Source organism: Pleurodeles waltl, chromosome 7, assembly GCF_031143425.1.
Source record: "Pleurodeles waltl isolate 20211129_DDA chromosome 7, aPleWal1.hap1.20221129, whole genome shotgun sequence".
NCBI classification, from domain to species: domain Eukaryota; kingdom Metazoa; phylum Chordata; class Amphibia; order Caudata; family Salamandridae; genus Pleurodeles; species Pleurodeles waltl.
The window spans coordinates 1,085,671,995-1,085,685,398 of NC_090446.1; the positions used below are offsets into that span (position 1 = coordinate 1,085,671,995).

At 41.2% G+C, this 13,404-nt stretch overlaps 1 protein-coding gene across 2 annotated transcripts in view; it reads right to left on the reverse strand.

Annotated features, from left to right (window-relative positions):
* Positions 1-13,404, reverse strand: part of TOM1L1 (target of myb1 like 1 membrane trafficking protein) — a 501,668-nt gene that overhangs the window by 382,341 nt on the left and 105,923 nt on the right. For both annotated transcript variants that reach the window (XM_069200030.1, XM_069200031.1), the window contains exon 2: positions 902-986. In XM_069200030.1, the coding sequence (XP_069056131.1) occupies positions 902-986 (85 nt within the window). The remainder of the gene's footprint in view (positions 1-901; positions 987-13,404) is intronic.

The following is a 13,404-nucleotide window of genomic DNA, read 5'->3' on the forward strand; positions in this document are numbered from 1 at the left end:
GCAGACAGTGAGCATTCTGAGGAGCTGGGCATGGTGGCCCCCAGCACTCCCTTTCTGCCAGCCTTTTCATGGCTGGGACAGAGCCATGAAAAGGTTGGCGGAAAGGGGATTTGTGATCAACATGGTGTCAGCACTGCCATGGCTGACCACAACTCCGACTGCTGCCACCCCACTGGGGTTCATGATCCCCTGGTGGCACAAACGGGTTGTAATCTGGAGGTCGGACCCGCAGGAGTGCAGTGAGCAGTCCGACCACCACCGCGGGTACGGCTTTCCAATGGACAGCCGTAATCCTAATGAGGCCCTATATTCTGTTTGCTACATTTGTCCTGCTCCCACGAATCAATCAGAGGACACCAACTTAATTTTTAGCCTTCAATTTTAAATTCTTTCACATTTACCAAATGTTTTTAAATTTTCAGTTTTACATTTTATGTGTTTATTTCATCTGTTACTATTATTTAATTTTCTAAGCAGCGGTGGACTCCCTAAGTAGGCATTGAAGACATCCAGTGGTCCCTGGACCAGATGCTAAGAACAGGTTAGTTACATGATTCCAAAACTGCTCTTGAGCCTCAGCAATGTTGGTGGAATTATGTTCAAATATCTCATGAAGCAAGTGATGTCGGTAAAGACCATTAAAGTAAATGCAGTTATTAGCATCGAATGTGAGTGCATATAAACTTCTATAACCTGTGGAGGTGTATCACTGGTAATATTGTGTGGGGAAATGTGCACAGTCAGGGCACTGATCCTGCAACCTGAATCAAACATGAAAAGGTTTTATCAGTCTTGGCACATCACAAAATGTGCCAAATAGAAACCATTAACATTTGAACATTGCTGCAGACATCTCAAACCTCTGTGTGAAACAAAAGAAATAACAGAATATTTTATTCACCCTTCCTCTGCTGTGTTGATGAAGTCACAGATGTTCATAAACTGACCCCAATCTTCAGTTTGTACTGTTCCAACTGTACTCATTTCTGAAACAAAAAGAGACTGTGTACAGTGAAAATACTCTGTTTACATATTTAAAGTACTCAATGGCAACTGGTGAAACCATTTGATAATTACAGGTATAGCCCAATATACCAAGTATTTAGGGAACAGGTGACGAGCTGCAAACTGCTTATGGAATGCACAAATAATATATTGCAATGCATGAAGGAATAAAAAAAAAACAGTTTGCTAATTCGGCATAGCAAACCGAATAATAAAAAAAATCTTAATTTTGTGATTCAATTTCTAATGGCCAAATAGCAATTAGTTGATGTAGATTGTTAGACCTGACATCCTTGTCATGGTTTCCCCAAAACCTTTTGCCTTCACTGTTTTGTTAAATTCGTTTTTGTTTGCACTAGGACTCTACTCACTTTACAACTGCTAACCAGTCCTAAAGAGCTTGTGCTTCCTCCTGCAAACATGGGAAAATTGGCAGATCTAATTTATTTCCTTTGTAAAGTGGTGTGCTGTATATCCAGGGCCGGTAAATAAATGCTAATAGTGAGACCCTTCAGGACGTTGTGGCGCAGACAAGGAAACTTTGCGGCATAAAAAAGGAAATTTTTTGGCACTCTACTGCACTGTTAGTGGCACTGTTGCACCTCTATTTGATGACATTTATTAGTTTGATTTTATATTTAAGTTTATACTATGATTATAAACTTGGTAGAAGATGAACGAATGGTCCCAGTCTACCTTTCTTTCTATTAGTACTTTTCACATACACACATTCGCACATACCCACACGTGTCCCTCCTCAGCATTCTTTGCAACAAAGAACAGTGTGCACTTCTTTGAGAAACAGGGTTGTTGGTTGACTGGGATATGAGCCCTGGTCAAGCAGCAACCAAAGTTCCTGTGAGGGCAAGGCATAAGCAAACCCTCTGGCAGCTTGGCACAGAGCAGTCAGGCTTAACTTGAAGGCAATGTGTACTCAAAAAAAAGATTCCACTTCAGGTTGGAAAAATAGAACTTTATTTAATAAATAAAACAGGGAAACAACTGACAAAAATCTAATCAATAGAATCAATAGAACTTGAGTTGAACCATTTAAAGAATAAACTATACTCTAGGTCTTAAAAACAAAAATAGCCATGTCTTGTAACACTAGATTGGGACAAAGTCAAACATTCAGGCCAACCACAGGGATCCAGTTAGGCCCACTGAACAAAGTACTTGAATCCTGGTTGCGGAGCGTTGCATGAATCTGAGTCAAAGATGCATTATGCAGCCGATGTGGTTCCTTGGTTCCAAGATGTGGTGAGGCTGCAGTGCAAGGTCCTGTTGGAACTGACATCAAGGGTCCCATCATCTGGGCTTGCGATGCAAAGGCCACTGTCAGAGATGTGTCTTACACTGCCCTCCATAGCTTGGTGACCAGAACACTTGCAATGTTCAGACTATAGCTGAACTGATGGGATCAAACTTCCCAATGCAACATCCACACAGGATCCTTTGTAACAAAGAACAGCACATACTTCCATAATGATATATCTTCTGACCTCAGTGACATAACGTGACTTAGAAAAGTGCTCAATAAATGTGTATGTGTAAATGGAAAAATAACTGTATATAGCACCTGTGAGCTAATAATAACATGTGTATAGTGAACGTGGAAATCTCAAAGTTTGCAACCTATAAAGAACAAATTTAATTCCTTTAGATGCTTTTACAAAAAGGTTTGGAATTGTCTTAACCAACAGTTCATATAGCTCCTTGTTGCATTTTAGTGATAAATCTCCAGTGTGCTTCTGGTAAAGAATTAATGATTATACATTGACAGCTGCTGTCTATCTCCATCAGTGTTCTTTAGTGCACTTCTGCATTTCTGCGTAGTAGGGTGAGAAGCATGAGTCATAACAGCACCCATTTGGAACAACAGGTCATAATCTAACAAAGGTGTTGTAACAGTTTAAAAAGTAGGTGTGCTGCACAGTGGGTCAGTTTTCAAAATTTACAGGATGCTGGAGAAATCTAAGCTTCATTAACCAATTCTAGTAAGTTATCAAACATTTTTACCCTGGGAGTCTGTACTTTAAATGGTCCCAGAAACAAGTTTATACAGTGACTCTATTATCATTTATCTAAAAGTGGGGACCATTGATGCACAATACAACTATATTGTGGTATGGTATTTACCTGTGCATTACTACCTCCCCTGATTACAGTGGGTCCTGTAAAATAGACCTGAAAAGAAAGTCTAAATTAAAGGACTACAAAGAATGTGGGAAAACTCAATCTACAAACAAATATCATTCAAATCTTATGCTTACAATAATAAATAACTTATGGAAAGAGTCGTACTGTACTTCTCGCATTAGGATTTACTTTCCAAATCACAAAATACAGAGATAGTGAACATGCAGTTGCATCAACTTTAACTGAGATGGGGAGGTTCTTAATAATAACACAATGGATTGCACCTTGTGTGAATTACAAATTAAGAGTCCTAAAAAGTTGTTTGTCCAAAGTTCGTCCATTCTAGTTAATGACAATTGATTACTGCTGTCTTTAAAACAGAGTTACTATTCAAAGAAAAAGTTTCTCTTTTAATATGGCTGTCCCCTCCTTAACTTTCTCTGGTTTATGTGGGGGTGCTGCAGTGCCTGCCACAGCCCTGGTTCCTGCACCACTGCAATCTAATGTAATGAAAAAAACATCTCTATGCACAGAAAAGTGAACACAATTATGTGTTTTTTGTTTTATTTGTGCTGTTTATCTGGGTCACTGAGATGTGCTTCACAGATAAGAGGCTGGCCTCGATACCTTGCTCTATCTCCCAAACAAATGTTGCAGTGTGGTGGCGAGGTGGGAAAAGCTGTCTCTCTGCTGCTGTCTGCTAAGGTTTCATACCTGTGGCTCTGCAGCAGTAATTCATCCCATTCCCGGGTAGGGGGCAACTAAATTGATGGGCGCAGAATGGAAGCCAAGAACCAGCTCTCCTGCATACATGAAGCAGGAATGGCATGGAGAGGTAAGTCATGGGTGCTACTTAGAAAGAGCTTATTGTGTAAACAAACAAATATAAAATAAAATGAGGTGATGGTTCCTGTTTTTCTTCTTTGTCGCAGCAGGCTTGCTATAAATAGCGGGCATTGCATGACTCATTGAATTTCACAGGCTAATTGCGTGTTGCAAAATCACAAAAAGCTGGGGGGGTCTGACTAGTGGGCCGGCAGCACTTATTGTGCTAATCAAAGTAGTTTTTTAAAACATGTCTCATTCCTGCCATTGCAGCCTTTGTGTGCAGTTTTGAAGTGCTATTTTGTCCTGGCAAAATAAACCTTTTGCCAGTCCTAATACCTCCTTTTTAGCACATGTAAGTCATCCCTAGGGTTGGCCCTAAACAGACCAGAGGACATGCTGCATTGTATTTAAAAAGTTGAACATATATTTTTACATTTTACATATTGTGGTAGTGAAAAACTCACAAATTCATTTTTCACCACTGTGAGGCCTACCTGTCCCACTGAATAACATTGGGTTAAATAGTCACATTTAACAAGTGAATGAATAAATGAATGAATGAATAACACACATGTTTTATTAGTTAATTAAAACCATAAAACTTTTCTTTCCACATAAAAGTTTAACAGAGCAATATTAGTGCAATAAGGCAATTACAGATCCTAATGAAAAAAAATATAAAATTTAATTCCATGTAAAATTAGTTTTTTTGTTTTTTTTAAAAAAAGAACTTACTAATGCTATATGACGTTAATATTGATAGGGCAACAAAACAAACTTAGTATAGATAAGGCAAATACAGCTTAAAAGGTCCTGTGTTTAAATGAAATTATATATGAAAATGTTCTTCCTCATTGAAATGTAGAAGAGAATAGAAATAGACCAATGAGGCATTTTTTAAAAATTGGACAAATTGGGGAGAGATCTTCTGTTGATTATGTTTGCCCCTACTTAAGTCTAATTGTTAGTACCAGACTTTATTACCAACCTGCTCAGCAACCCGAATCAACTACCTCAAAGCCTTCCCTTCTTTTATATATTCCGAGTGGGCAATATGGATTTTGCTATCGTTTCTACCCTCCCTATGGCTTGGTTATTTCGAGAGGCTGTGATTTTGAGAGAGAAAATTTCCAAAAATTGAACTAGCCTAATGTTCAATATTGTGTTTCGAAGGTTAAAAGCTGCAATTAGTGCTTGTCTGCAGGATCTAATTCTTAAACTGTTTAGTTCTTTTTTCAGCAAGAGTCTCCTTTCAACCGCCATCGCTGGACAAATGCAGACCACATGCACCAAGTTTTCTTCTGCTAGATGACAGAGACCACACTCCTGGGGACCTACTTGCCGCTCCTTTTTCCATTTTGGCAAGAGGTCTAACGTTGGGACTTCACCCAGCCTAAGTCTGAGAAAGGAATGCTTTATTTTCCGTGAGTAGGAGCCAGCCATAAGTAGTGATTCTTTAAACGTTTTGTAGGAGTTAAGGATCAACCAACTATGCTCCCATTTGGTCAGTAAGTCCCTATCTTCTAGCCAGCTCTGTAGTTTGCTTGCTTTATTCACAGCTTTATTGAACGCGGGGATGGATAGAGACCGATCCCACACCTCATCTAAGTTCAAAAGACTCTTACTTTTTTTTAGATGCCTTATGTAGTTGCAGCTCCCTCTTTCTAGGATAATTTCCTGCCAGACTAGATAGGCTAGGGACCCTTTTAATGCACAGCTCAGTTTGTAGCAGCATTTAATGTATGCCGCGGGTCGGGTTAATGGCTGTTTGACCAGCATGAATTCCAGTCTGACCTGGGCTGGCGAGGCCCGCCCAGGGAGCCGAAAAACGCGCTTATATGTCTTTGTCAGAAGCTTATCCAGCAGCCCTACTTCCATCCCCCTCATTATTTCGGTCTCATAGGTGATAGTCGGAAGTAGTTTCACTCTCATTACAGCTGTTAATGTGTTCAGAGCCTGACCGCAGGTTGAATTTGCTAGTTTACAAAAGGCGTAAGTGAGGGCATGCATCTTACTCGTTATTGCTTCTTTTTGTGGCGAGTAATTACCCCTGGCGTCCACCACAAATCCTAGGTATCAGTATGATGTTACTTCCTCTAGGGTTTTCCCATTCATATGCCATTTACTTCAGCTGGTTGGCCTGCTGTTTAAGATAATCATTTTAGACTTTTTATGATTGATTTCTAAATCATTAGATCCTGAGTATTCTTCTAATGCCTTTAACAGTTTCTGAATGCCTATTCTGGAATTGCTGATTAGTAGTAGGTCGTCTGCATATAGCAGATTAGATATTTGTTGACCGCCCAGTGAGGGAGAGTGAGAGGAATGACCATTTAACTTAGTGGGGAGATCTGCTATGTACAGGTTGAACAGTGTTGGGGCCAATACACAGTCTTGCTTCACACCCACTGTTGTTTTGACTGCACTGGATAGGTGAGAGCCTTCCCCCAATTTCACCATCACCCAAGTATCAGAGTATATCATTTTGATGGCGTTTAAAATAGAATGTGGCAGCCCCTACAGTAGTAATTTAGCCCACAATTTGCTGCTGGAGACACAGTCAAAAACAGCTTTAAAGTCCACAAAACATAAATAGGTTGGAATCCCTTTTGCTTTTGCTCTGTTTATGCCGGGACGTTGCCTGTTGTGAGCACATCGTTGAACAATGCGGCCAGGAAATTGTCCCACCTTTCAGTTTCTTGTTTGAATAATGCTTGGGTAAGCCATTAGGGCCGGGGGCGCAGTCCGTTCGTGACTTTCCATTGATTTTTAACAGTTCTGGTGCCGTAAATTTCAAAGGATCAGGGATGTTGGATTCCCAGCCAATCTTATGCCCCTGAATTTGAGGGCCTTCTTCGATGGGCAGTTCTTTTAGATGGGACTTTAAATGGGATACCCATACTTCCTCTGCTATATTTGAATTATTGCCTGCTTTTGCGCCATTGTCTAATGTGTTGATTTAACAAGTGATATCTTTTGTTTGAAGGCAGATAGGAATGCCATGTTTGGTGTCTAAGGAATTGTAATTTAAACCCTCTTTAACGGTTACGTCAGACTTTAAGTTTAAGTCACTTTTGGAAAGTTTGTCAAAAACAATGATTATCTATCCCTCTTTTTCACCTATATTGGGGGAATCCCTAAGGTGTTTAAAATGACTCTCCCCCACTGGGATTTCCACTGGCATGTTTCATCATTGTGTCCTTTTCCAGACACCTAATTTATCGGGACGAACTCAACCTTGTAAACCAAGGGAACTTTTTGATTGTAACAAGGATCCTAAATTTAAAATTGTCTAAGGTGTTCTAAATGTTTATTTTTATTGTGAAGGGCACCCTGACAAGGTTATAAATAGAGAGGGACACTCAATGAGGAGACTAGTATCCTTGGTATCCCTTGGTAAAAATGTTACAGTCATCACACCTGCACCTCATCAGACTAGTTGGCTTTCTTCATGACCTTATAAGGATTCCAGCAATGTGCTCTCTACTATTTATGCACAGCAAAATGTGAAATGCTTATTTTCTAGTTTCCTGTAATGAATTCATACCAACCTACTTGGTCAAGCTTTTGTGCTTATATTAAAACACTCCCTTCAGGGCTCCTTGAGATGGGCGGACATCGTAATCACATAGCTTTGGGGTTTCTCAAATCAGCCAAATCAGGATCCCCACTGGACTTGTGCCCACTCAGCATTATGACGAGCATCTCCTGCTTAACTGCTCCTTCCATCATGTCCCTTTTCAACCCCTCCATGGACCTAGCTTCAGTCCCCATTGCATGGAAAAGTGCTCTAGTCTCTCCCATCTTAAAGAAGTCAAAAGCTGACCCAGGCATCCCATCTAATTAGTGGCCCATTTCGGTACTCCCTTTCCTCAGCAAACATCTGGAGAACATTATAAACAAGCAACTCTGCCTTCTTGTAAAAACACAGGCTTCTTGACCCCTACCAGTCTGGTTTTAGAGCATGCCAAAGCACAGAGATGTTATGTTATGTTATAGAATTTGTAAAGCGCATGGCTACCCTAGGGCTTCCCAGCGCTAACGGGCCGAACCTAAACTAAGCATAGAGGGCAGTCCATTCTAAAACAACCAAGTTTTAAGTGCCTTACGAAAGTTGTATTCCTGGCTTATGAGTCGAAGTCTAAGGGGAAGGGAATTCCACAGCTTGGCTCCCAGATATGCCATAGTGGCAACACCCCATCTACTTTTTTGACTCTAGGTAGGGTGGCCAAAGCTGTTGAGGCCCATCTAAGATCTCTGGTAGGCTTGTAAAAAGAGGTCAGGGTTTTAAGTAGCGGGGGCCTCTATTGTAAAGAGATCTGTGAATACAACACAACACCTTAAATTTAATCCGCTGTTCTACAGGAAACCAATGTTATGAAACCAATGCTGATTTCACAGAGGTACATCTGGGGATGTCTAGGAGAATGCAGGCAGCTGCATTATGTTCTAGCTGCAGCTTCTTTTTCACATATGAGGGGGAACCAAGAAACAAACCATTGCCGTAATCAGGTCTAGAAAGAATAATTGCTTGAATGATAAGCCTTTTTGCCAGAGATGGAAGGATTATAAAAACCTTCCTCAAGAGTCTCAGCAAGCCAAAAAAAGTGGGCGATATATACTTAACATGCTGATCCAGCGTTAATACGGGATCCAACCATATCCCTAAGCTTTTAATGTGTTTCTTTGGAGGAGGAAAGTCAACCAAGGCACTTGGGATCATAAGCGACTTACCAGGGCTTGGATCATAGCCCAAGATCATTAACTCAGTTTTATCACCATTTAGTTGCAATCTACTGTCCATCATCCATCTTGTAAAAGCATGTAAACAGGAGGACAATGAGGAGCCGTCCAAATTAGCGTTGGATGAAAAAGAAACCACCAATTGGGTGTCATCTGCGTAAGACACCAAGGATAGTCCAAAGGATTCTACTAATTCGGCCAGTGGTGCCATATATATATTGAAAAGCGTAGGGCTAAGCGATGAGCCCTGAGGCACACAACTGGAATAAAGTTTGTCCGAAAAATAGGATCGATCAAGGACCTGAAATGATCTGCCCTCTAAGAAGGATGTAAGCCATGCGAGAGCTAACCCCTCAATTCCAATGTTCCTCATCCTTAGACTCAGCACCTGATGGTCTACAGTATCGAAGGCCGCACTCAAATTCAAAAGTATGACCACTGTGGTATGTCCCTGATCCATGGACTTCCTTGCCTCTTCCAAGACTGCAATCAATGCCGTTTCTGTACTGTGGTGGGGTCTAACCCCCGTTTGTGTAGGATCAAGGCAGTTATGTGCTTCCAGAAAGGTGGAGAGTTGAGTATTAATATGCTTATCTAGTATTTTGGCCGGCGTAGGTAATAAGGATATGCGTCTATAGTTCTTGAAGTCTGCAGTATCCAAGGAAGCCTTCTTTAGCAGTGGTTTAACTATAGCGTGCTTCCACTGACAAGGGACTGATCCCCTGGACACTGAATCATTCAAGATATCCGTCAGGACCGGGCCAATCACTGTCCATCCTTGAGCTATTATATGCAGGGGAGCTGGGTCCAGGGGAGATCCTGACTTGAGTAACATGAGCAGCAAGGCAACCTCCTCCTGAGGGAGGAGGGTAAACTGGGAAATAGTAGCTATGCCCTTATTGGTGACATTATCCTGCTCTTCTAATCTGAGCCTACTGTTGGGGAAATTCGAATAGACATTCAAGATTTTTTGTTAAAAGAAACTGGCTAGCTTATTGCTATGTTCTATAGAAGCTTCAATGGGGTTCTCCTCTAATGGTACTTGGAGATAGTGCAAGTCTCTATCACTGACACTATTAGACTGTCCCTGGATGCAGGCACTCCAGAAATGCAAGTACTTCTGATCTGACTGCAGCCTATGATACAATCTCAATACAATGTCACATGGAATTCTATGTCTCAGGCTGAACAGCACTGGGGTCTATGGTAAGGCACTGAAATGGTTCATTGACTTTATAAAGGATTGTACCCAATCCATTTCCCTGAATGCCTATAAATCTCATACCATGTTCGTTGACAAATGGTTACCCCAGAGTTCCACACGCCCTAAGTTATTCAGTGTCTGTGTTGCCCCTCTGGCCCAGATCATCAAAGCATGTGGTTTCGAGGCAATCTCAAATGCTGATGACACACAATTCTTCATCTCTTTTTGTCAGGATCTAGCAGGGGTTAAATCCTGCTTCTCTGACCGTTAGAAATGTGGTCTCTGGTTGGCAGTTAGTTTGCACACTGTCGTGATACACACTTAGATAACCCCTGTTCACCCCCTCGGTAGCTTGGCATAAGCAGTCAGCCTTATCTCAAAGGCAATGTGTAAAGTATTTGTACCCAAAATCACAGTAATACATTGAAAACACTACAAAGTGGACACCACACCAGTTTAGAAAAATAGGTAATATTTATCTAAATCAAACAAGACTAAAGCGGCAAAAAATCCAACATACACAAGTCAAGATATGAGTTTTTAAAATAAAAAGAGTCTTAATGGATTGGAAACAATAGAAACGTTGTTGTTACACAAAGTACCTGGTTAGCATAAAAAATAAAGCCGCACGGACATGCGTGCGTCGAAAAAGTCAGCAATGCGTTGATTCCTTACTCGCATGTGAGGCTGAGTGCCATTTCTTCATTGGCCAGGTAGGTGATGCATTGTTTTTCTCTTTGGCAAGAGAGGGATGCGTCGCTTTCCAGTCGGGCACCTCGGATCCGCGCAGGGTTCCATTGATTTTTGACGCCCAGCGATGATGCATGAGAAATCCGGTTGCAAGGTGTTGGAAAACCTTGCTGCGTGGGGTTTGCGTTGTTATCAGCAGCTGCAAGCAGGTATTGCGTCATTTCTCTAGCTGCGATGCAGCGATCTCCCAGCCGCAATGCAGGTGGAGCGTCGATTGTAGCCCAAAGCATCGATTTTAGCCGCAAAGCGGGCGGCGTTTCATTTTTCAGCTGCCTTGCAGGTGGTGAGTTGAAATTTTCCCCGAACGGTGTTCTTTGATTGGATTTCAGTCCTTGTTCTGCCAACTTCACCTCTGCAGGGCCCAGGGACTGGATAGGGCACCACTTGGCAGGGCAGGAGTCTCAGCAGAGAATCCAGGTGCTGGCAGAGGAAGTCTTGGAGCCCTTGGAGATTCTGCACAAGCAGGAATATACCACAAAGACCTGTCTTTGTCCTCTTTCAGGCAGAAGCAGCAACTGCAGGCCAACCTAGCAAAGCACAATCACAGGCAAAGGGGTAGTCCTCCTCCTTCAGCTCTTCAGCTCATCTCCTTGGCAGAGGTTCCTCTTGGTTCTAGAAGTAATTTGAAAATCTGGGGGTTTTGGGTACACAACTTATACCTATATATATATATATATATATATATATATATATATATATATTCACACCAGTTTCACAATTGAGTCAAAATTGCGGCACTCACAGGATTACAGCAGGTTACTTTAATTTCATGACAGGACCCCAAACAAACTGTGTTTGTTAGTGTGTTAGTTTGTTTGGGGTCCTATCATGAAATAAAAGTAACTTGCTGTAATCCTGTGAGTGCCGCAATTTTGACTCAATTGTCAAACTGGTGTGAATATTATTGATGGGAATAGGTCCTTCCCATATGCAGGCACCGACATGTGAAGAGCGCGCCTTTTTGGATCTGTTGGAGTTGTTATATACATATATATATATATATATATATATATATATATATATATATGTGTGCCAAGCTCATATTTCTTGTAGAGTTTCTCTTTCTATAACTATGCCGATGAAATTAAGGTAGTGTGTAGTCTCTCAAACAGGGAATCTACACCAATGAATGTATGGAGTCTTAATCCTGATGACTAACTCTGGAACTAGGCCTTCTTTCCATTTCAATGTCGGAAGCTGTCTATTATCACATAAGAATAGGATTATAATTCCGGGGGTAATTATTGAAAAGAGAAATTTAATGGATTCTGCCACTGCTTGTCACAAATGTTTGCCTCTACTTCTATCCACCTCTTTTCTGGGCATCTTTACCTGCCCCTTTTGCGGCCTGCTGAAGTCACCACCAAGCAGGATGGCATCCATGCTGTGTTACAGGAATTATGCCTTTTGGGATTGAGGCCTTGCCAAGTGTGCTGCCTACTTGTTGCCCTCATCACCAGCACAGTCAATAATGTCCTGAGGGGCATATTTACTAATATTTTACACAATCCAGTGCAGCAAGAGATGTTGTTGCGCTGTGTTGCATGTGAGAAAGAGCAGAACAGGGCCATATTTTCAAAGATGTTGTGGAGTTCAACTCTATCATAGAACTGGCACATTTGTGGCTCTCTGGTGCCAATGCAGGGACACTTGCATCATAGATGTATTTTGGGGGCCTCTGTTCGGAACAACCTTGAATTTTATAATTTAGTTTCTGCTGTCAATGCGGAATGGTACCAAGCAATACTAGGTTAGTTAAGTTATCAGAAACTTCTTCACACAAAAAATATTGAAATATGCCTTACCCAGGAGTGAAAATGTGGCACTAAGGGCTTGGTTATTAGTGGGTTGTTATTTTCTGACCCTGTGGAAATCTCCATTTGTGCAGACATTGGAATTACAAATTGAGAGTTTTTTTTAACTCATCTGGTAATTATCAGATGCGTGAAATACCTCAATCTTCATTACATTTTGTCAGATCAAACCTGCTGAAATAAAACACGGGAACCATATGGTATTTATTGTATTGTGAGGATTTCCGTGGTTTAAACACTGAAATCTCTGTGTTATTGTCCACAAACTCATAATAGATGCTATTTATTGCACCCAATAAATATTGGACCCCACAGTATTGCTATTTATTATGTGCAATAAATAGCACCTATACTCTTACCAGGGCCTCAGTAGAGAGGGATGGAGTCAGATGAAGAGGTAGAGGTAGGCAGAGAAGAGAACGAGAGGTTGAGATATAGTAATAGAAAGATGTGAAATAGAGAGCAAGTTCAATATTCCATGGGGTCCTTTGGACGTTGGGGGCCCTGTGCATTTTCCCACTCTGTCCAACCCTTTAAATGTCTCTGCGTGTAGATTGCTGCTATCTGCCTCTGAAAAATAAATGACTTTTCATGTAGCTGTGCTATGTGGCCTCTCTGGTTTCACAGAGCACACCCTGATCAGTCATGTTGCATGAGCTGAAATTTTTTTCTCTGTCAATAGATAGCAGTTTGATGTCATGGGGTTAAAATGCAAAATGTAAAAGGCCAATTCAGCAGAAGTGCTGAATAATCCAGTTCAAGCCCATTTAACATTCCTGTTAGACCTGTCAGTCTTAGGTTGGTCTTCACCAAAACCTTTTGCTTGCTTACCACATATTTTTGCTGATTCTTTTTGTTGGCTTTACAACTCTGATCATTTTACCACTGCTGACTAGTGCTAAAGTCTATGTGCTTCTCCCC